This window comes from Perognathus longimembris, chromosome 21, assembly GCF_023159225.1.
Source record: "Perognathus longimembris pacificus isolate PPM17 chromosome 21, ASM2315922v1, whole genome shotgun sequence".
Lineage (NCBI taxonomy): Eukaryota > Metazoa > Chordata > Mammalia > Rodentia > Heteromyidae > Perognathus > Perognathus longimembris.
The window spans coordinates 44,189,747-44,214,647 of NC_063181.1; the positions used below are offsets into that span (position 1 = coordinate 44,189,747).

At 37.0% G+C, this 24,901-nt stretch overlaps 1 protein-coding gene across 1 annotated transcript in view; it reads right to left on the reverse strand.

Annotated features, from left to right (window-relative positions):
- Window positions 1-23,622, reverse strand: part of Msr1 (macrophage scavenger receptor 1) — a 33,330-nt gene extending 9,708 nt beyond the window's left edge. The window contains exons 1-6 of the mRNA XM_048330733.1: window positions 23,504-23,622; window positions 19,156-19,262; window positions 16,946-17,059; window positions 7,553-7,947; window positions 4,110-4,296; window positions 1,543-1,623 (exon numbers count right to left, since the gene is read on the reverse strand). Coding sequence (XP_048186690.1) covers window positions 1,543-1,623; window positions 4,110-4,296; window positions 7,553-7,947; window positions 16,946-17,059; window positions 19,156-19,258 — 880 coding nt within the window. The 5' untranslated portion in view covers window positions 19,259-19,262; window positions 23,504-23,622. The remainder of the gene's footprint in view (window positions 1-1,542; window positions 1,624-4,109; window positions 4,297-7,552; window positions 7,948-16,945; window positions 17,060-19,155; window positions 19,263-23,503) is intronic.
- Window positions 23,623-24,901: the final 1,279 nt, after the last annotated feature.

The following is a 24,901-nucleotide window of genomic DNA, read 5'->3' on the forward strand; positions in this document are numbered from 1 at the left end:
CAACACAGTAAGACAAAGGATAGAGAGAGAATCAATGCATCAGCGATACTAACCAGACAATATGTTGGAAATTAACTGTACAATTCAGGGGGGAAGGAATATGGGGAAGGGGAGGCAGGAGAAACACGAGGAAGGGGCTAACACATGTGACAAGAAATATACTCACTACATTACATATGTAACTGTAACCCCCTGTACATCACCTCGACAATAAAATTAAATTAAAAAAAAAAAAAGGCTTGCACTCTACCTCTTTGAGCTACAGCGCCACTTCTGGTTGTTTGAGTGGTTAGCTCACAGACTTTACTGCCCGGGCTGATTTGAACCACAATCCTCAAATCTTGGCCTCCTGAGTAGCTAAGATTACAGGTGCAAGGCCACTAGTGCCTATATTTCTTTTTCCAGTTTTTAAAGGTTGTTCTATATGCTGGAAATGAACTATAAAACGTGTGGGTGGAGATGAGAGGGAAAGATTGGGCAATAGTGAGGGAGTTCACTTTTGTCCAAAAAAGAAATGAACTCTTTACCTGACTTATGTAACTGTAACCCCTCTGTCTATCAACCTTATAACAACAAAATTATTTTTAAATTTGTTTTTCTGATGTAACCTCAGCTAGTCAATATATCGATCAGAAGAAAGAACATTTTATATAATGAAAAGTCAGAAAAAAACAAAATGACATACAAGAATTTTTGGTAGCAAAAAAACCACAGTAGTTATAATGAAACCATGCAATAGATTTTCTACTTTGAAAAAGTATGCAGGGTATTTGATTTCTAATCTAACACGACATGTTACTTCTCATTTTCTTATTTTGCAAGAACAAAGGAAGTTCATGATTCTCTCTTCTGTTCTGTGACTTCTATCATCTTCTTTCAAAAGTGTCTTCAAGATTAAAGCATATATAGAAGCAAATAATTTGAATCAAATTTTCTCAAAGTAAAATACAGAACGTGGCTGACAGTAAAGGTAAGAGTCATCTTTAAAATATTTATTTTCAGATTAGGTGAGTTTTAGCGGATATATATTCAAGGTATCTATAATATTTATATTCCAATATTTCTCAGCACTTATTAGTTCATTTTGTATCTTAAAAAAATCAGATCTTAAAATTTGGATAAGAAATGTACACACTGCCTTAAGTATGAAACTGTAATCCCTGTATATACATTTTGACAATAAAGAAATGAACAAATTAAAAAAGTATTCAATGTTAAGGTGATGTTGATGTGGCCCACTATATAGTTTTATAGTCTATGATAGAATGGCCTGCTATAGACTCATAAGTATCTCCACAAAACAACTATGGCTAAAGCATTTAATTTTCTTCAAATATCAAGAATTGGCTAAGGAAGTTCTATGATTACAAAAATATACATAATTGGACTGCTTAATATCTCCTCAAATATACCCATATATGTTCATACACACACAATATATAGGAAGAAAATTAAATAACTACTATTTTCATTTGCATACATACAGGGCTGTATGTTTATCTACCCTTGCAGTATATGATTAAGTAGTTATTATTACCATACCTCTCAGGCCCATCAGGCCTGGATGACCAGTTAGTCCAATGAGTCCTCTGTCACCTTTTTCCCCTGGAGGTCCTGGAGGACCTTTAAAAAATTACAATAACTGATGATACTTTCAAAACACATATTTCAGATATTTGTCATTTATCAAGACAGTGATGTAGAAAAAATCAGTTTCTTTTTGTTGTGCAATAACAAAAAATAAGACTTACCTTGCAAAATGGAAGAACAGGCTGCAATTGAGATACTATAATGCCCTCTATTGATAAGGATGACAACGCCTTAAATAAATGACTCAAGTATGTATTAAATATTTATAGATGGATAATACGTTTTTAGGTTCTAAGAATCTAGAGGGCAGGGAAAAGATATCACAATGGCACAAAACCACAGTAGTAGTATGCACATATTGAGCAGGTAGACACTATGTCAAAAAATGCATAACTAAAGCCTCATAAGATATGTGCAATGCACTGAAAGGAAACAAAAATTTGTGCATTATAGACAAACAAATAGTACATTGCTGGAAAGGGCCCTACCTGAAGGTATCTGTCACAGAGATGAAGAGAGTCTGAGGTAAGATAGAAGAGAGGAAGCTTTCTCCCTGTGACTCGGTGATTGACAAGAATCAGGGGAACAAAAGGAAGACAATAGTTTGAGAAGACAAAGAGAGAAAGAACACTGATAGTTGAGAAAATGGTGAAAGGACAGCTACAAAAAAACAAATAAACATTAGCAGCAACAATGAACTGACCAGAGGTAAAACAGAAGAAAATGAGAGCAGTGCATAGTTTCGCTGAGGGTTTCAGAGTGTGAGCTGAAGCCATAACCACAAAGTAAACGAAGAAGGCACAGTGCTACCATATCTAAACTCTAGCCCAACTCTTAGATCTGACAGTGACATTTTAGCGTGACTCATTAGAAATTCATTGCGTTGCCACACTTATCTCTGGGAGTCAGCCACGGAGAGGGAGACATGGACCTATTGAGTTTAAGCAGCAAGGAGTTCATTTGGTGGAAAGAATACTGGAAGGTAAAGGAGAGAAACATTGTTACTTACAAAGGTAAATTTATCAGAATACTAGCAGAAAAAAATAAAGGAGAATCTCAGATTAGGCTGCCCAGGGACACCCGGGATATAAACAAGAAAACCTATCTGAAAAAATAACTAAAGACCAAAAGAGCTGGGGGTAGGGGCTCAAGAGGTGGATAATCTTCAAGGAAAGCCAGATGCTAGGAAAATAATTTCTTCAACATGCAATTGGCCCCCTAAGACTCCAGGTACTGCATTGAATTTAATCAACCACCTACATAAAAGCAACAAACAAAAACAAAGTAATCCAAAACAAAACAACAACAAAATAAAAACTGGGTGGTAGCCTAGAGCACTTGTCTAGCACGCCAACTCCCTGGTATTCAGGGGCAGGGGGGCTGCATTTGTACTGAGCAAGCACAGGCGTTTTTCTGTCATTATTCCCTAGGCAATAGAATATAGCAGGGATTATATGACATGTACATTGTCACAGTTATCATAAGTAACCTAAAAATTATTCAAAGTAGAGAGGATAATATATGTAGATTATATGCAAACAATACAGGGTTTTATATGAGACCTAGGCATCCATGGATTTTAATATTCATGAACATCCTACAACCAATATTCTTTGGATACCAAGGAACAAGTATTTCAGAAATAGCCAAAGGGGGGGGGGGGATGTGGAAAGAGACAGACAGACGGACAGACAGAGACAGAGAGGAGACAGAGAGACAGAGAGAGAGAACTGATGTCTTATAAATGTGTATCGAGTAAGGCAATTAAACGAATAAGAATAAAATACAGAAAAAAAATCAAAAGGTCTCACAACTTAAACTTTCCAAAGATGTCTTCTAGGCAAAAGGAAGATCATCCCAGAATAAATGACTGAGATGAATTTAGGAGCAAAAACAAATATCCTCCTGAGCAACTCTGAGGAAATACTGTTTGTAAGAATAATAATATTGACTAAGTTATTGTTTCACGTTCTTACAATATAGCAATGAACTGACTTCGTAAGCACCACCTAACCAAGAAAGGAGGCCGTCAGAAAAGGAAGGCATGGCCAGTTCCTTGCATAGGTCAAGGTTACATTTTCAGTTGCTGATTAACCTTAGGATAGATTAGAATACATTTCCATAGAAATAAAGAAAAACAGAAGAAAATAGAAATACACTAAAAATGCCCAAATTATTTTTGGTGACTTGAATGCACAAAACATTCAATATAAAAAATCTCAATCAATCCAGAAGTCGATAAGAAAATAAAAACAAATTTTAAAAAGCTGGAATAAAGCACCAAAATAAAGTAGTGTAAAGAAATATAGTGAAAAGACCAACATTATATTATACAACCAATGAAACAAACGAAAAGACATTCTTTATAAGACAAATCTAAAACACAGTATTTCAGAAGGTTGAAGGTAAGATGCTCAAAAATGTTGTAGTCAAGCACAGAATTTAAAAGGCCAAATATATGCAGTGTATCAGCATATCTTGACATGTCATTTTCTGGGGGAAATGAAAGGAAAGCTTACCTTGAATCAAAGTGATATTTCTCAGTGTCTGAGAATGCTCCCAGTCCTTCAGCCTGAGGTCGTTAGTGATGTTATTCAGTACTTTCACTTCTCTCTTCATTTCCCCTTCCACAAGTGCTTGTTCTTCTTTCATAGACTCAATTTCTGCTGACGCATTATACATGTGCTCTTCTAACTTACGGATTTCCTGCAATGTGGCCACAAACATTACATGCACAGTTACAAAATGTATGATTTCAAGAAGTCTTGGAAATTAGATTTTTTTAAAAAAATCATGTGATATTATAGGAATATTACAGAAAAATATGGATATTAGAAAACTCTCTTAAAATAGTAATTCTTTGGCTGGGAAACACTTCTTTTTTTATTCTTAGTAACTGGTTGACTTGTCATATGCTGATGTGCTCATACACTGCTTTGTTAACTGACACCTCCCTTTTACAACTATTTAAAGATAATAAAAAATATTGAAAGCCAAACATAAACTTTTTCATTGTGATTTTTTTTTTTTGAGTTGTGAGGCATGAACTCAGGGCCTAGGCCCTGTCCCCGAGTTCTTTGGCCAAGACTACCACTGTATCACTGTGAGCCAAACTGACACTTCAGGTTTTCTGGTGCTTAATTGGAGAGGAGTCTCATGGGGACTTTTCTGTCCAGGCTGGCTTTAAATAGTGATACTCAGACCTCAGCCTCCTGAGTAGCTGGGATTACAGGCATGAGACACTGATCTTTGACTGGGTAGTAATATACTTTATCAGCCCACCTTATATTTGAATGGGTAAAAATCTATCAGATCCACATACCCACAGCAAACTAGTTTAAGGACTAGCAAGTGATTTTGCAACTTACAAATCTGATCACCTTTGCATTTCCGTCTTGAAAACTTCATGTAAACCTCACTTCTACCAACTTTTACTTTTATTGAAAGGAGAGTAATGCAGTTAATTTTTAAAATCCTATGTAATAGCCATTCATACTCCCCAGATTTCACTAACATTAGACCTGCCAGAACAAACATTCATCATAAAATAATCATTATAATGAGGGATTATATTCCCTTTTCATTCAAATTAATGTTTGTTCTACTCCTAATGAATAGTATGATGGTATTGTTCAAACTATACTTGCTGCTTTTGCCCTTCGTGTCATTTACTTAATCACTGATTGAGCTCGAGACTCAATGACTGGGAGCTAGGGATGTAATTTAGTAGGGGAATGCTCACCTAACTTGTGTAAGGCCCTCAGTTCAATCTCTCCTTCCAGAGGGATGTGGAATTCAAAGATCAACATAATTTTTTAACAGGCATGAAAACATGTTTCCATGCACACATCCACACATGAATACCGTGACAAGTGATTATTGTCTAAGAAACACAATTTTCTCAACTTCACTGGTCACTTGTACTCCCTTTATAATGCACGGTCTCCCCCAAGACACAATAAGTACGGTCTATTCAAATTTGAAACATCTCACTGATAATCAGATTTTGATTATTTCCAATAACTCTACAAATATGTTTGGAATGGTTTCTAACTGGGTTTTAACACACAGTGCATTCTCTGGTGGACTCCACACATTGCCAAACCAGGGGATTTTTGGTTCTCCCATCCATTGTTCATGCATGGATTTTTTTATTTTATTGGTACCTCTATTTGTTACTCCCACCACTCGGAGTCCTTGTCAACCCAATCACATTTGCTATGCATAGATACGTACTGATAATGTGATATTTTGGAAGACAGGACATGGGAAAGAAGCAAAGTATCAAAGATGGTGTTGAAAAGTTGTGTTGAGTTGTGAACATAAAATAATTTAAAAAATATGAGTGACTGAATTTTATAAATTACGAATGTATCTGTCACATATTCTTTCTGAATTTGTCTAGTCCACTCCTAGTCAATAATTTAATTGGGTTTTTTTTCTGAGTCAATAAGTTTTGAGGCCAATCTTTGCTCTCTAAATTATATTGGTAAAAAAAAAAATCACTACAGGAAGAAAGGGCTTAGGACTGGAGGCATTGCTCAAGTAAGTGGTAGAGTGCCATTTTGAACAAGAAATTCAAGCAATGTCACAGGTTCTAAGGTACTAAGCACATACACACACAAGTTCTATTTTGGTAGAATCTACTCAGTGTTTCTGGCATTGCTTAACTAATGATGGAAATATAGGCTTCATATTATAACTTTGGAGCTTAGGTAGTTTATAACAAAATCATTTTTTTCACATGGAGTTTTAGTCAAATACTTATGTTTCATAAAAAGGAATAATTAGAATTACTCCTCAAATGGTATAATTTAAGAATAAACATCATATCAATACTGATTTTAACCAGGTTTCACTATAGACTACTTTAGTGCAGAAGTCAGATTGGCAAGTTCAATCTAGACTGTTTTTGTTAATAAATATTTACCGTTTTGCAGTTTTAGGTCATCTCTCTATATTTTGTCTCTGATTACTCTGGTGCTACAATGGCAGCAATGAAGGAGATGTAACACACCATATGGTCTGCACCGTTTCCATCTGGTCCTTTACAAAGAAATTTTACTGACAACTGATGATGATATCCAATCATTCTATGACCCGAGTGTAATAGTGCCTTACTGGCTGCTGTGTTTCTCAATGATTAATGAATATAGCTTGCAGAGAAGTAGAAAACTTAGTATATATTCAATCTTTGTTTGATAATAAACATACACTATTTTCCCAGTAGAAGCCCACAACAACAGTATGTATACATTATTCAAAGTTAATTCTTTACCGTTATCAGCCGACATAGGTACTTAAGTATATGGAGTAGCAAAATAAATTACACAAAATTTAATTATAAGATATCCATGTTAATGTTTGCATTCCTTTGGTGATGAAGAAATATTAAGTCTAAGCTGGACACTAGAGGCTCTGCTTCTATTCCTAGCTAATCAGAAGGTTGAATGAGATCTGGGGATTGAGGTTTGAAGCAAGCCCCAGGTGCAAGGCCCTCAGATTCTTATCTCCAATTAACCAGAAAAAAAGACCAGTGGAAGAGCTGTGGTAGAGCTCCAACTTGAGCAACAAAACTAGCTAGGAACTTCAGACCTCGAATTCAACCTTAGTATCAGCCCAAGGAAATAAGTCTGTTGTAAAATTTACTACCACAGGTGTCTACCTCTCCAGATATTTTAAGATAATCTAAAAATTCCAAGTATTTTGGACAATCGAGCAAGATGCTGTAATAACATCGAGAACATTAAAATTGCTTATATCCAAAGGAATAAATTGGGAGTCTGGAAAAGCCACCAGGTAAATTCATTTGAATCATTTTAGTTCGATTGTTTTAATAGAGTAAATAAGAAAATATATAAACAAAATTTGAAACTTTTGCTTTCCTGGACTATCTGAGGAGACAAGATAAGGAGTCCAATTGAATTCCTGGATGTGACCTTCCTGTACAAAATGATCTTACCTCTTGCTGCTTCAAGGTAAACTCTTCGAGTTTACTATTCAATGATTCTACACGGAGCTGCGTCTCAAGCAAGGTAGCATTCAAGCTTATTAAGGACTTTGAGATTCCATCTATTGTATTCCCATGTTCCTGAACTGAGGTAACCAAAGCACTTAGTTGGAGGAGAAAACCATCAAATCTTTGATCAGTCTTTATGCTGAAATTCTGGAAAGATTCTTCATCTATGAGATTGGCTTCTATGTCTAAAATATGTTGGATTCTCTCCTCCGTGTTGTTCAGGTGTTTTGTCACAACTTCTTGAAGTCTCATTTCCTCTTCACTGTCATTTCCTTTTCTCATTGCACTTTGAGATGAATCAACAAGGCAATTCTTTGTGTCCCACTTTAAGAGATGAGCTGTATGTTTAAGTAAAAACAAACCAAGTCATGATCCGGATGGTTAAATGCATACCTCATTCTACCCCATACCATTGAATTCTACTTACTTTATTTCTTTCCATTGCAACATGGTGAATACCACCTTACAACAAGTGCCAAGGTCAAACAAGTGATTGTGACAAGCGTATTAATGTGACACAGGGTATTAATGAGAAGCGCAAAGTCTCCCTTTCCCACTTTCCTTTGGAATTGATTTAAAATTGCTGCTTCTATGAGTCTTCCTGGACATTGAGTTGGGATGGGCCAGTTAGAGAAAATTCTGTAGACAGGAATGATAATATCCTACTCTCTCTGAAATAGTTAGGACAAAATGAGATGATGCTCAACCCCTTTTCAGAAGAAACTATGTGGGCCATGTTAGCTTTGCCATTAGTGTAGTGATGAGAAAACCAATAAAAAGCAAAAGTAGAAATACCATGCTAACTATGGCACACATAAGTTGTGGGTCTATCTTCTTTGGCTAAACACAGCTAAAATGACATTTGCTCAGGCTTGACTCATAGTTGAACATGACATTGGGCAAATAATTTGTCACTTTAAAAATACGTGGTTTCACATATTGCTTACCTAATTTTTAATTTTAGGAAAATATTGTCAGTTATGGAGCTTGAACTCAGGGACTAGGGATTGTTCCCGAGCTCTTTTTGCTCAGGGTGAGCTAGCACTCTGTCACTTTGAGCCACAGCTCCCCTTTTAGTTTTCTGGTGGTTAACTGGAGATAGATGTCTCAAAGACTTCCATGCCAGTGCTGGCTTTGAACAATGATCCTCAAATCTCAGTCTCCTGAGTAGCTAGGGTTGCCATGGCCCACCGGCACCTGGCTTGTTTACCTAGCTTAAAAAGTTTGGTAAGAAGAAACAAGAAATCAATTAATAAATGGGCAAAAGACTTAAAGAGTGACTTCTCCGAAGAAGAAGTAAGAATGGTCAATAGACACATGAGGAGATGTTAGACATTTCTGGCCAAAAAAGACATGCCAATGGAAACAACATGAAATTCTACCTGGCCCCAGGTAGAATGACCACCATCAAGAAAACTAACAGCAACAAAGGCCAGCAGGGATGTGGCCAAAAGGGAACACTATTACACTGTCGGTGGGAATGCGAATTTGTTCAACTACTTTGGTAAGCAGTATGGAGATTCCTCAAAAGACTAAATATAGAACTAAAGCTCTGTGTTTAGCAATTCTACTCCTGGGCATTTATCCAATAGACCATAAACCAGGCCATACTAAAACAAGCAGTATAATCATGTCCATTGCAGCATTGTTTACTATAGCCAAGATATGGAATCGACCCAGATGCCCCTCGGTGGACAATGGATCAAGAAAATGTGGTATGCATACAAAATGGAATTATACACTTCCATCAGAAAGAATGATATTGTATCATTTGTAAGAAAATAGAAAGCCTTGGGAAAAAAATTGTATTAGGCAAATTAAGCCAGACCCCAGGAAACATAGACTGCATAGTTTCCCTTGTTTGTTGTAACTAGAATGTGCCTATGTATCAACACAATGGATGGTAAAAGACCAAAAATACAATGACACATGATAAATTATATAGGTCTCTGGACATTCACACAGTCACATCAAAGGAGAATATTCTTAGGCGAGGATCACAAAGGCTCAACAGTTATTTGCATATGATCATATAAGATAGTATTTATCGAAATGAACTCCAAGAAATGGAAACAAGGGTGTTTTTTATCTTTGTTGCTCTTTTTGTGTTCTATCTTTTGTCTTGTTTGTAAATTTATCTTTTGTCTTGTTTATAAGTTTATCTGTCTTTAGGAGGGTAAGGGGGGCGGGCACAGAATGGATGGGAAAATGGGTGAACAAATGCAGCAGTGGTACTCACTAGACACTGTGTTGAAAATGAACTCTACAACTTGTGGGTAGGGACAGGAGGGGTATAAACTGGGAGAAAGCAAGAGAAGGGGTGACCAAAAGAAATGTACTCATTTCCTGACTTATGTAACTGTAATCTCTCTTCACATCACTTTTATAATAACAATAAATATATACATATATGTGTATGTATATATATGTTTAAATTACCATGAATTTTGATACACTGGTCTAAAATCTAACTTTTTGTTGAACTGAATAATTTATTTCTGTTTCCACTATGGCATTATTATTATAAAAGAAATATTTTATATGTTTAATAGATTAGACATAATATATTAATATATAACACAGAACATACAATTAATTATAAATGTATTTATAATGTATAAATGTATAAATGTATAAATTGTATTTAATTATACAAATATGAATAAATGTAAATTTCAAGTACGAATTATTTAAATATAAACATGTTGCATATTTATATCATGTGCATATACTTTTATACAATTATAATCTAGTTATATATTTATACATTGTTTTGTATTATAATGATTAATATATTTATGTAAATACATACTACATATTACAGGTACTGTATATTGTATATGTCATTTAAGTTATCTGCACATACTTAGTATATTTTATATGTAGGAAAATATTTTATAAATAAAAAGAAGTGTGTGTGTGTGTGTGTGTGTGTGTGTGCATATGCACATACGTGTGTGCTAGTCCTTGGGCATGAAGTCAGGGTCTGGGTGCTGTCCCTGGGCTTTTGTGCTCAAAGCTAGTCCTATATCACTGAGACATAGCTCTACTTCTGCCTTTTTGGTGGTTTAAATGGAGTCTGTAAGGCTCTTTTTTTTTCATATTTTTATTGTTAAAGTGAAGTACAGAGGGGTTACAGTTTTCATACGTAAGGCAGTGAGTACATTTCTTATCCAACTTGTCACCTCCTCCTTCATTCCCCCCCACTGCCCCTCCCCATTTCCCTCCCCCACCATGAGTTGAACAGTTGGTCTACACCATAGAGCTTTGTAAGTATTGCGGTTGCATTGGTTCATCTTTTTATCCTTTGCCTCTTGATTTTGGTATTCCTTTTCCCTTCCCTAGTTCGAATACACGTATATACAATGTCCAGGGTGCCAAAATCAGTTACAGTGATAGCAGGGGTAAAACCACAGGAAAGAAAGGCAAAAGAAAAAGGGCACAATTTCACATGGTATGTTAAAGTGACAACAACGATAAACCACTTGTTTCCATAACTTGAAGTTCATTTCGTTTAGCATCATTTTATGTGGTCATATGGACATAGCTATTGAGCTATTGTGATCTTCTGCTAAGGCTACCCTAGACATGTACCAATCGCTCCCAATGAAGGAAACCATAGAATCCATGTTTCTTTGGGTCTGGCTCACTTCACTTAGTATGATTACAGACTCAATGCCTGGGCTTTGAACCACCATTGTCAAATGTTAGCTTTGTGAGTAACTGGATTTCAGCTGTGAGTCGCTAGTAGCTGGCCTTTGGGGACGTTTTGAGTCAGTACGGCAGGCTGTAGCACAGGTTAGCCTGAAACGCTGTACCCTTGGCCAGCTTCAACTTCTCAGTCTTCCTTCCACAACCTCCCATGCACTCTGATTTCAGGCCTGGGCCATTATTCCTGTACCCTACTCTGCAAGCTCTTATGTTAATAATAGTACTGGGAGTATTAGTGTTTTAACTCTGCGCCTGACACTTGCTAGACAGTTACACTCCCGTTTAATCCACACTCACAGCTCTTTACATTTTCATTATTTTTTTAAATTGAATTTCATGCTTATGCTTTGGGCAGGTTGTGATGTGATGCCCTTTTCTAACTTTTCCATGTAACTGGAACGTACATTAGGTGAGGTGGAGTTGGCAAACTTTTGTTCCTTGAACTTCCAGTCTCTACCTCCCAATTAGCTAGAGCAATGCGCCCTAGAGGGTTTACTTTCTCCCAAAGGAACAGAAAAAAATACACAACCATTAACTTTGAAATAAAAGTAATATACAGTTACAATCTTACACTTACAATCTTATAAGATGAAGAAAATGCTGAACACCCTTTTATTGCTAATATGTAGTAGTTAATGTACTTACATATTAATACTACATGCATATATATGTATCATTTACATTCCTATTGATTTTAGTGCATTAGACTTCACACATACGGTAATTATGAACCAATAAAGAATGCCTTTGTATGTATTAAAATGGCACACATTTATATCTGAGTGTATTGTTCTGTGCTACAAAAATGATATGAGATTCTATAGACCTGTGAGGATTAAACACGATAAGACAAGATAAACACTTAGTGTTTCTGCTAAATGAGAGCTAGCTGCTTGATCCTGGGCTCTAGTGCCACTCTACACATTACACAGGGTAATCCTGCAAAGATACTCATTTTCTTCTTCCTTAGGTCTCCTCAAAGGTATAAAATAGCATGCTTTTACCCCTGTTGTCACGGTAACTGACTTTGGTACACTGGTTATTGTTTGTACATTTAGTGGAACTAGGAGAGGGGAACACCAAAATGGAGACACCAAGGGTAAAAGGTGAACCAATGCAACAGCAATACGGCAATATGCTGTAAACCAACTGGACATCTCTGGGGAGGGTGGAGAGGGAGCAGGGAAGGGGGAGGGGGGGAAAGCCAAGGAGGAGGTAACAAGTTGGATAAGAAATGTACTCACTGCCTTATGTATGTAACCGTAACCTCTCTGTACAAACAGCCCCAACAGTAGTTAAGCATAAATGAAATAAAACATGTGAATGTTATAGATGACAAATTGGTATATATGAAAACCACTTAACCACAAGAGACTTTACAGAGGAAAGCTGAATTACTTGTGTTTGTTCTGTATTTCTGAGTTTATCAATAAGTTGGACATAAAATGTACTTCTTTTTAAATTCAATATGAGGAACAAGTTTGATGGCTTAATTCATGCATTAATCAATTCTAAGATTCACATATTAGTCTAAGCATAAGTGGTTCAAGCCTTAAACCTAGCCACTCAGTAGGCAGACAGCAGGGGGATCAGAGTTCAAGAACAGCATTGGCAAAAGTTTCATGAGATCCATCATAACCATCAGCTACACACAATGAAGTGGACTTGTATATCCAGCTACTCCAGAGGCTGAGACTGAGAGGATTGTGGTCCAGTTTTCCCAGGCATAAACATAAGACCCTATTAGAAGCAAGGTATATGGAAGTGTGGATAAAGTGGTAAAGAACCTGCTTAGAAAGCATTAAGCCTTGATTTCAAACATTACTACCATTACCTAGTATGTGTGAAGTAACTCTCGGAACTAAACTGAGAGTCAATTGTAACTCTAATAATGAATAATTTGTGTGTGTGAGAGAGAGAGAGAGAGGAGAGAGAGGAAAGAGGAGAGAGAGAGAAGAGAGAGAGGGTAGGGAGGGGACTTGGGATTTGAACTTATGGTCCAGGCACTGTCCTTCAGCTTTTGCTTGCTCTGGGCTAGCACTCTACCACTTGAGCCACAGCTCTGCTTCCAACTTTTGGCTGGTTAATTGGACTAGGCTGGCTTCAATCCACAGTCCTCAGATTTCAGCCTCGTAGTTAAGATCACAGGTGTGAGCCACCAGGGCCCAGCATACATGAACAATTATTTTTAAATATTTCAAAAATTTTTCTTTCACATTTTACATTGTGTGATGATTACTGTTTTCTAGGCAGTAGTCAGGACTCTAGATTACAGAGAGACCTACCTGAGTAGAAATTCTATCTCTGTCTTTCCTAAGGTGTAACAATGGACAAGTTAATTAATCAGTTGATACGTCTACATTATCATTAGTATAATTGGAATACTAAATTTCAGAGTTCTGAAGCTTCTATTTTGGATTCAGCATCTGTGTCCTAAGCATCTCCAGGCTTGATCCTAATTAACTGTGTGGAATTAATAGTGTGTAGCATAAAACTTTTCTGCAGTTGAATGTAGTCTTAGCTTTATTTTACTAGATACAGTAGCTCAACCATATAATTTTATTTCATTGAGAATATGTATTATTTTACAGGGATAGTATAAATGTTTTTCACAGCAAAAAAAAAAAAAACCCAAATACCTGTTGGACAAAAGATATCATGAACACCAGTTTTAATCTGACAAAGTAAATAGCATTTGACAGAACAGCTACCTTTGGTTTTTATATTTAAAAACACAGCTAGGTTTTTGACCCTGAATTAAACTAAGTTAAATTTTACTTTCTTTAAAAATGACTAACCCGGAGCCAGGATCTGATGGTTGACATCTGTAATCCTAGCTACTCAGTAGGGTGATATCTGAGGATTGTGCTTTGAAGCCAGCCCCAGCAGAAAAGTCCCTGAAAGACTCTTGTCTCCTGTAAACTACTTAGCAAAAGCTGAAAGTGGTGCTGTGGCTCAAAGTGCTAACACTAGCCGTAAGTCTCTATATTTATGAATTTATCAATACATTGGACATAGCAGTGTGTTTATCACACTTATTAAATTCAGTATGAGGACTAAGTATGACAGTTTAGTTTGTGCATTAATCAATTCTAAGATTCACATATTAGTCTGAGCACAAGTGACAGTTCTCAGGCCCTGGGTTCAAGCCCCGAAACTGGCACGCAAGTACACACACACACACACACACGCTCAAGATTAGCCCTAGTCGGGAGTGGTGTTGAACACTTGTAATCCCAGCCAGCACTGAGGAGGTGAGGCCCAGGTATCCTGAGATCACAGCCGGCCTGAATTACATAAGACCCTCATTCCCAAAACTCGCATTCAGGCTGTGGATGGAGCTCAGTGGAATAGCACTTGTGTGGCATGAATACATGAAGCTCTGGGCTCAATCCCCAGCACACACACACACAAAACAAAAAACGAGAAAAAGAAGGGTTTAACTCTTTATCAGATAGCCGGGTAGAGAATGCCACCATTCATTTCTTTCTTTTTTATTGGAGGGATGACAGTCTGTGACTTTTCTATTTCATATTTGAGAGACGACTCACTTTATTATGTATGCAAAGACCTAGGGAGAGGCTTATATTTGATTCTGCAGATCATGTTCGTTCTTTTATGTTGGTGATATCTCCTCCATTCTTAAATTTATGTTGTTTTGAGTAAAGAATTTTTAGTGTGTCAGTAGCAATTTATACACATCCGCTCTAGATTATATCTATTGTCCTGGGACAGCATTCTGTTGCTATGCTCTGACAAAGATTTGGCAGCTTTTTAAAGAAGTATTCTATGAAGTAAAGTGTAGAATTCAGGAACAATCTTTCAAAATATTAGATACTCTAAATTTCACACAGTTTTGAGGTATAATATTTTACTTCACCTATTAATTCATGTTTTCCAAAGTAGTAACTTCTATCATTCTAATAACTATTAATTCATGTTTTCCAGAATAGTAACTTCTATCATTCTAATGATGCATTGTGTAACTTGGTTATCCCTTGCATGGTGTACAGCTAATATTTTCAATCAAGTATGCATTTCAGACTATAGGTAAGCACATATGCGTAAATTTCATGCAGATACCCTGGATGTAGCAGGAAGATCATTCTTTACTGCAGGATACAGATCGTGGAACCTCTTTTCTTTAGAAGGCTGTAGTTTGCTTGTTTCTTCAGTTGTTAGAGTGGGATTTTGCTTTTGTTTGTTTTTAACGTATTAGAGAAGAGTAAACATTTCCCCATAGAAAACAGTTCATTGGAAAAAAACTATAACAACTCAATCTAGGTGGTTGCTTTGTTTTGTTTTCCCTGGACAATCACGTTTCATTAGAAAAACTCAATTACAGTGGGAGACGGTGGAGCTTGGAGGTCTTAGCTGTCATAATGTGGCTGCATCACAGAGGAGCCCCTATTTTCCTGCATGGATAATGAGGCAAATGACACTGGCTGCTCAGAGGATAATTGTAAAGGTTAACTAAGATAATATGGTTAAAGTTTACAGCCTGGTGCTTAAAGATAGAAAACGCTTGAATGATGATAGCTATTATGACAATGGTGCTTCTCATTGTCCTTTCCTTTAGTAGAATTCTGAATCTGGTTTGGAATACGCCCTCAGCTGGTCTCTTGAGAAAGGACGTGTGGCCTTGTGTTTGGTATTTTCTTGTTAGATGGATTAGTATCCATAGAAAGGTATATCTTATTCCAACCTTGTCTGTTGATATAATATACTGCCAGACCATTTATCAGCTACAGAGAAGAGGAGTATGACAAGGCACAGAAATTGAAATGTCTATTAGGATCCATCAAATCCATAAAAAATGCTTCATAGAATAACATTTACATATATACTTCAGGTATACACAAGCCACAGACCACTATCCCCAGTCCATGTTAGACTCCTCAGAGAAATACATGCCTGGAGAGCATCACAGTGAACGACGCCAGCATATTCCATTTCTTTCCTTTGAGAAGATTCCATCATGTTATTTTTTTGATATTTTGAAGTAATGGTAAATGACATATGGGCACGTAAGCTGGAAGCATATTAATGAGGGATGGGACATTCTTCTACAGCATAGAAGAACATTGCCAGGATGTCAGTAGCTCATGATAGTGACTCAAATGGCTTATTTGAGAACTGAAGTTTGAAGCTAGCCCAGGCTCATAAATTCTTGAGCCTCTACCTTCAGTTAGCTAACAAGAAAACAGGAGTGGAGTTGTGGCTCAATGGAAAAGTACTGTCCATAAGCAGGAAGTGCTGATCAAGAGCATGGCCCCGTTATAAACACACAAAATCCCTCTCCCCAGGCTGGGAATGTGGCCTAGCGGTAGCGTGCTGGCCTACCTACCATGCAAGAAGCTCTAGGTTCAATTCCTGGGCGCCACGTAAACTGAAAATGCCAGAAGTGGCGCTGTGGCTCAGGTGGCAGAGTGCTAGCCTTGAGCAAAAAGAAGCCAGGGACAGTGCTCAGGCCCTGAGTCCAAGCCCTCTAGGACTAGCAAAAACAAAGACAAAAACAAAAACAAAAACAAAAAAAACACCCTCTCTCCCCAAATAAAAAACCCCGAATGCCCCTATTTTGATCTTCCAATAATTAGCTCACCTGATTGCTAAGTTTCAACATACCTGCCATTATTCCAATGATAGGTATGAGGACAGCAAACACGAGGAGATAGAGGGTAATTAGTGCAGCTTTGAAGCACTTCAACTTCTCGTGAAGAGCAGGGACATTTTTAGGTTCTAAAAAGTAAAACAAAACCCCAACTATTGTTAGTAAATTTGCTCTTCTTCCATGACTCTATGAACTTTTGACTTACAGGAATTTGTAAATTTAAATATTAATACATATATAGTTATAATTATTTTTCTATGTATTTCACTTGGAAATATATTGTCAGCAAATAAAAATTCTCAAGGAACCATATAATAATGACTTTTATCATATTTGAAAACCCAATCAGAATAGTTCTTCAAGGACCTTACCATGCAAAAGTAATATTGTTTACCCATTCCATCTGGTTTCATAGTTGACTATCTCTTATGATTTTAAATTAGCAAAATTATTTTAAAAATCAAACAACTAGACTGGTTTATATGTTGACTTAACTTTGGAAGAGACGAAGGAAGCCGATCGTAACATTATTCTTGAACATATTAACAACAATCAGCTTTAGTCTTATGTATATAATGGAACTGTGTTTAATATAGTAAGATGTTAATTGATGCAGAAGGATCAGATCTTTCTCTAATTAGGTTAATAAAACATACATTACAACTCTTCTCCATGAATATTTCCTTCATTGTTGAATAAAAAGGAATCATCTTGCTTTCTGTTTGAAAAACTCCTAAATTTGAAATACTGTTCAAGAATATTTTATGAGCAACTGAAATGAAAAGCAAGAAAATATTTGTAAAAATAGAGTAAAGCAAAAGAGAGAAGGCAAAAGAAATTGGAAAAATGACTTTTAATACAAACAAGGTAAAATATCTTTCAAATTGAGCCTAAAACTTGTCACAACCTTAATTTATTATCACACGTTTGATTGTTTTACTTTTATTATTGGATTTAAAGTATCTAGTTTGTTCAAGATTAGGGCTTTGTAATTTCTAGGTACTCTGTAGCCCTTCCACTACTTCCTCCAACCCTTTCACTTTTTAGCTACTGTCTGGCCATGCCAGACTAGAACTGTAATCCTGCTATCTCTGCTAGCCATGTAGCTGAGATTAAAAATACCATGTTTCCTATTGTGCCTAGCTTGTTTTTTATATGGGGCCTCTCACTAACTCGGTAACTGGGCTTGAATAACCATCCTCCTGGTATCTGTCTCCTGCGTAGCTAGGATTATAGGAATATACCACCACATCTGGCTCTCTGTGTATTCTACCTCTTGGATAACTCTTACAACTTTTCAAAAATTGCCCCCTGCTTCCAATGCCTGTGTCCTCTCTTCGCAGTCACTCACTACCTCTGTTTATTAGCTCTGACTTTCACTTTTTAAAATGGGTACCTCAATGACACCACACCCTCCCAATCCATTCCAGCACACACATTCACTATGCCCTAGGGTTGGGGTCTATATTCTAGGTTTCCTTCATAAGAATTCGTGCTCTTTGACTTTGACCATTTAGCTTTGGGTATGCTGCTCACTCTGACAAATCTATCTATCTGACACCAGTTGGACATAGGTATTTTCCTTCAAAGTTTAGCAGAATTATAAGCAATTCTGTCCTGATACCTCAACCCATCCTATCAAGACACAGCTGGAGATTGCTTCGTTTGAATTTCTGTCATAACCTGTACAAATATCCATTTAATCTGTTGTGGATTGAAGTGTATCTCCCACAAAGATATACTGAAGGCCTAAGCTCAGAGAGTCATGCAGCTGGTCTTTAGTGGAAAGAAGGTATTTGCAGGTTGTACCTCAAGTTAGAATGAGGCCTTTATGAAGAGGTCCTTCAATCGAAAGATTCTTTTTAGGATACACCTGCAAGTTAAGATGGGGTCATACGGATGAGCACGAATCCGATGACTTGGATCTTTGTAAGAAAATAACAGGGACGCTGGAGAAAATGCCATGTGAAGAAGGAGGCTGAGATGAAAATGCTGTAGTCACATGCCAGGGTAGACCAAGAATTTCCCAAAGCCACTAGCAGCTCCAAAGGAAAATCGAGGGTTTGTGCCGGTAACCATGAAAGGGAGTATGGCATTCTGAACACCTTGATTTCAGACTCTGAGTCCTTCAGAACACTGAGAGAAAACAAAGTCCCAATCTTTTAAGGAAACTAAGCTCTCATCCATGTAGGCATGCTGCCCCCCTCCCCTACCCCACACTTACTGGGAGAGAGCAAAGCCCTCATTGAGCGAGCATCGAATTTCACAGGTTCGGAAAAGCTGTCATTGTCCTCCTGTTGGTCATGAAATAGATTCTGATGCTCCATGCTTCTGTTGAACACATGGAAAAAGATCAATTCCACATGAAATGGCTGTGGCCTTTTTATATAGTGTTTCAAACATAAATATGTAATTGGAATTCAACTTTATCGAGGAAACATTTATAATAAAAGTATAGGTCCAACATACATACTAACTATATTTATACGTGTAAATTTTGATATAAAAGGACAGATATATAAGAAACCTATTCATGGATCTTCCTCTACACCAGTGTGTATCTGTGTACATAGATGCGTTTTTTGAGTGAGAATAATGAATGGATGAAAGGAAGAAGAAAATAAGGAATGGAAGAGATAGATGATAGATAAATGGTAACTAGATAGATAGAAAGATAGATAGATGGATGGACGATAGATAGACAGACAGACAGACAGACAGACAGACAGACAGATAGAGAGATAGGTAGATAGCTGCACGTGCCAGAAAATAACATGTAGTGTCTACTTAGATTTCTAATGAATCCCAAACATAATGGTCTTCTTGGTCCCTCATTTGTTCATCCTCCACATCTAGTCCCCGCAGAGTCTCTAGAGTGAACCTCTCCAACGTCCGATGCTGTCCACCTGCCCACGTCCCTTGAGTGAATTTCCCTCTCCCTTCAGATCTAACCAAAAGTTTTTCAATAGTAAACATGTTTATTGAGCCTCAGATTTAAAATTTAAATCCATTCCTTTTGCTTCCTCGAAGCTCCAAAAAGAAATCCCACCTCTAACTCAGACTTAGCTTCTTCCACCACACACTCACAGCACAGATCATGTCTGGGATCTCAGACAATCCCAAAAGGCGGGGAGATTTCTTGTGCCAGCAAGGGTCACCAGCTGGCTGTCGTGTAACCCACTTCATTTCTGACAGCATCTACCAATGTCACATACCACAGATTGAAGGCTCAATCCCTGGGATCGCCCATTCTGACTTTACATGCCTGGCCCAGGCCTATTATACCTCTACTTCTGACTTCCCAAATAGCTTTAAGTTGGGCTTCCTCAAAACATGTATAGATTTGGTTAATTTGTGTGACAGGATCCTAACACCCAGAAAACCATGTCTAACAGTTGACTGTCATGGACATTGTAAAAAATTTCAATGAGCAGCTGCATGAAGAAATACATCAGGTGAAGCAGGTAAGAGGAGGCAGGTGCGTCACCCTTCAAGAACCTCCAGCTGTGCAGCTTGCCAGCTGCTCTCTGAGTCTTGTCCTTCGTTTTTATGATGGCTTCGCTGCATAGACATGATCGAGGAAACCGTGGAGAATCCTGTCTGCTCCTTCTGTTTGAACACCCTGTACAGCAATCCCCCCAACAAGGGCATGTATTAAGGCCTCTCCAAAACATAGAGGGCCTAATGACCTATTATTATCAAGATCAGAGTTTCCATGGTCTGCTTGGGAGGGAGCTATGAGCCTGAAAATGTGATCAAAACCCTAAAATATGTAAGTAATAGTGTATCTCTTCTTTCCTTTCCTGGCTTAATTTTCTTCTCTCAAAATTTATCATCACCAAATACTGCACTTATAATGTTTGTCTTGTTTGTTGTCTGTCTTTCTCACTCAACTTAGATCCATGAAATGAGGATTTGCATCTCCTTATTTCAGTGACCAAAGACTTCCTGGCATTTAGAAAATGTTCTTTATATATAGCATACATTGTATAAAATATTAAATACATAGGCTTGGGAGTACAGCTCAATGATAGAGCACTAGAAAGAATGTGCAAGGAACTGAGTTCCATCTTCAACATCACAAAACAAATCAAGATTTAAAAGAAAATTGCCAGTGGCTCCCACATATCAAGAAACCCAGAGGATCGTGGTTTGAAGCTAGCCTTGGAAGGAAAACTCCATCTCAAAAATAGCCCTCAAAAAGTCACGCTGAGACCCAAAGAAACAATAGGTTGCAGGCTCTCCCTCATTTGTAGTAATGAAAATGTGTATGTAAAAATCTACACGTAAACCCACTGGATGGTCAGAGAAAAAAATACACTGGAGTATGGTAAATTATACCGGTCTCTAGGCATTCATACAGAGAGAGGTCAAAGGAGGGTATTCTTAGGAGAGGATCACATAGGCACAATAGCTATGTGCATCTGAATATATATATATATATGTATATATATACATATATATATCAACCATAATAAATGACCAACCATATCAAAATAAACCCCAGGGAGTGGACGTAAGAGATATTTTTTGGTCTTTTTTGTTCCTTTATCTGTCATTGGGAGGGGAAGAGAGGACAGGCACAGAAATGGGGAGACAAAGGGTGAGCAAATGCAGCCGTGGTGTTCACTAGACACCATGCTGAAAATGAATTGTGCAGCCTGTGGGTGAGTTACAGGAGGGAATCCTGGGGGGGGGGGGGAGAGAGAGGGAAGGGGTGGCATTATTCCAAAAGAATCGTATTGTTTCTCTGATTTTTGTAACTGTAACTCCTCTGTATATCGATGTTTGATTTAATAAATGTGAGTTATTCTTGTTTGCTTTGTTTTTATATGATATCTGTGGCTGCCTTGTAAAATAACAACAAGTTCGTTTTTTAAAAGTCAGGCTGGAGGTGTGTCTCAGGTGGTCAACTACCTGTCTGGAAAAGTTCATATTTAACTAGCATGGACAAAATGTAAATTCTTGTTACAAATTAGAAGATAACACATTTCCCCTGAATTGTACGTAACTAGTAAACTAAGACAAAGTAAGTCACCGTCAGTGGGTTGCCCTTTGCCTCAAAGGCATTTATTGTTAGACATGCCAGATCATTCCATTTCTACTCTGCTCATTAATTATCAATTGTAACCTAACAGTACGGTATATGCACTCCTGAGGCTTGTTAGCAGCCAGGAAACAATTCAGGGCATTTACTTGTGACTTAAAATACAGCTTCCAAATCAGGAGAAAAAGACAGCTTCATGCAAGGTTATTTTCCCCACAAAATGTCAATGCACTGGTAAAGAATTGTGAAATCTTTTGGTGCAAATAGTCTATGGAAATATGTTGCCATGAGAAGTGAAACATATCTTTGCAGTATCAGCTTTTTATGGCATTGTTGAAAAGTTCATTCAAGCAACAACAGGATAACAATAAGAAAAAAAATTTCACATCAATATGTTTGTAATCATACTCTTTATTTTCTTGTTTTTATCATAAAAACATATTAAATTTATGACACTGCCAACCTAATGCAAGAGAAATGTGTTCATATTTATATGAAATCTGAGTCATTGTGCATATTAAGAGCCAAATTAAGATGTACAAATTAAGATTTCATCAATCTGATGATTATTTGGCCTTGTTATTTTAAAATATAGCTTTAAGATAATTTATATTTTGAAGTACAAGGCAAAAATATTTAAAACTTTTTGGTATCTATTCTCTTACCACTTTAAAAAAGCGACCAATTTATTATTAGTGTTTCATGCCTATAGGAGAATAGAAATTTTAAACCAAATTCCATTATTTAGTTATGTGACCCTAGACAAACACTTTAACTTCTGTGAATTACAGTTTCTCTACTGTATAAAATAGCATTACCATATCAATTAAAGGATTATTTTGGCAAAATGATTTTTGTATATTCCCTGGAAGTGAATCACTACTGTTTTTAAATTTCATGTCCTAATATGGGCTTTTCATATTTTATCCTAATAATAGGTACATGAGTAATGTAGCAGTATTTTCTTCATTTTACAGCTGGGAAAATGAAGACCTAAAAGGTTCAACAAACTAGTCACTGTTACATATCAGAGAATTGGAGAGTCTTTTTGAGTCCAGGAGATTGTATTGGATTCTTCATATCTTTTCTCCTTATCTAGTTCAATGATATGCACATTGTAGGCATCTAGTCGATATTCATAATAAGTGCAAGTAACACTAAGAGCAATTATGTTAAAGCCAAAATGTCACACAAAAACAAAGCAAATGAAAATAACTAAAATTTATTAAATCAGACTTTAAATAAAATCAATACTTTAAACAAAGCATGCATAATCACATGAAAAAAAATTGCTTGAGAGTTCAAACTACAAGCTACTGTATTTCATGATTATTTATCCACACACATTCGTTCACTCATAGAAACAGCAGAACTCAAGTCAGAAAATGATTAGTAAGGTAGCAAAAATATTCTACTAGAATTTAGTATATCTACTTAACACCTCTCTGTCTCACATAGACTCACACAATCACATAGAGTCAAGAAGCAACTTTAGAAAACAAGTAAAATAAACTTTTTTTTTTACCGTTGGTTGTAAAGAAGGCAGCACTGATTTTCCCACTTCCCTCTCCTCACTATTGAAGCCTAAAATTTCTTTCTCATACTGTTTCAACATCTGATCCATGAAGAAAGGAAATGACACACTTGTACGTTGAAAAATCTTCCTTAGCAATGTGTTTTAATAGCACTCCCTTCAATGCGCATGTTTGCAAAATCTAAACTTGCCTGATAACTCCTTCCTCTTCCCACACAAAAGAGAGAGAAAAAGGAAGCAAAAAGGAAAAGAGACAAGGCTACTGGAACAGGGCACATAATGAACACTATATCTTATTTTTCCTTTTAGTAAGTTACACTTGCCTTCTACAATTCTCTATTTCCCATTATTGCTTCATTCGCTCTATATAGTGTTGAGAAAGGACTCCATGTTTGGTTTGCTTTTCTTCCACCTTTCCCCCTGTACCTGTAAAAGAAAATGTAAACTGTGAATGTTCAGAACACCTAAGTTTCCAAGCAGATAAGACTCTCAAAGAGGGGTAGGGAATGTGCCCAGATCCATAATCGATTTTATGCACCTAATAATTAATGCATTTCCTCAGGATGGCAAAAGAAATCTTGGGGGCTGGGGATATAGCCTAGTGGCAAGAGTGCCTGCCTCGGATACACGAGGCCCTAGGTTCGATTCCCCAGCACCACATATACAGAAAACGGCCAGAAGTGACGCTGTGGCTCAAGTGAACAGAGTGCTAGCCTTGAGCGGGAAGAAGCCAGGGACCGTGCTCAGGCCCTGAGTCCAAGGCCCAGGACTGGCCAAAAAAAACAAAAAAAAAACTTAAAAAAAAAAATCTTAGGTGTGGGCTAGAGGGAAAAAAAGCCCTTTACCTCCAGGCACTAAGTCAGAGGTGTATACATTTCATCTCACATATTTACCTATTAAAATTTACCTATTTTAAAAAGCATTAAAAATTCCACAATGTAATAGTGAGTTATGCTTACAAATATTGTTTTTAAAAGGAGGTGTTTAGTTTCTATACCATAGGCATTTCTGTATTCTAACTAGGAAAGGTCAGTTACTCTAAGAAACAGTGAGGAAAACCAGCACACCTCTCACAAGAAAAACATAGTAGCAATGCACACTTCCTTTGTGAAGCCCAAAGAACCATTATCACACAGTCACGTTCCAAGTAACCTCGAAAAGGGGATGTGTGTTGCACAGACAATGCTAAGTTATATCCCCAACACCGTAAAACTTAAAAAAAAAGTAGTAACAAACATAAAATTATGAAAACAATAGAGAAGTTAAAGCAAGTGACACAACTTTTTAGCCAGACCACTTTGAACAAAAAGCAGGATCAAAAGCTTATCCAGGCTGGACAAGTTTCTTCACCACAGTGGTCTAAGTTTATCATGAATTCCTTGGTGAAGT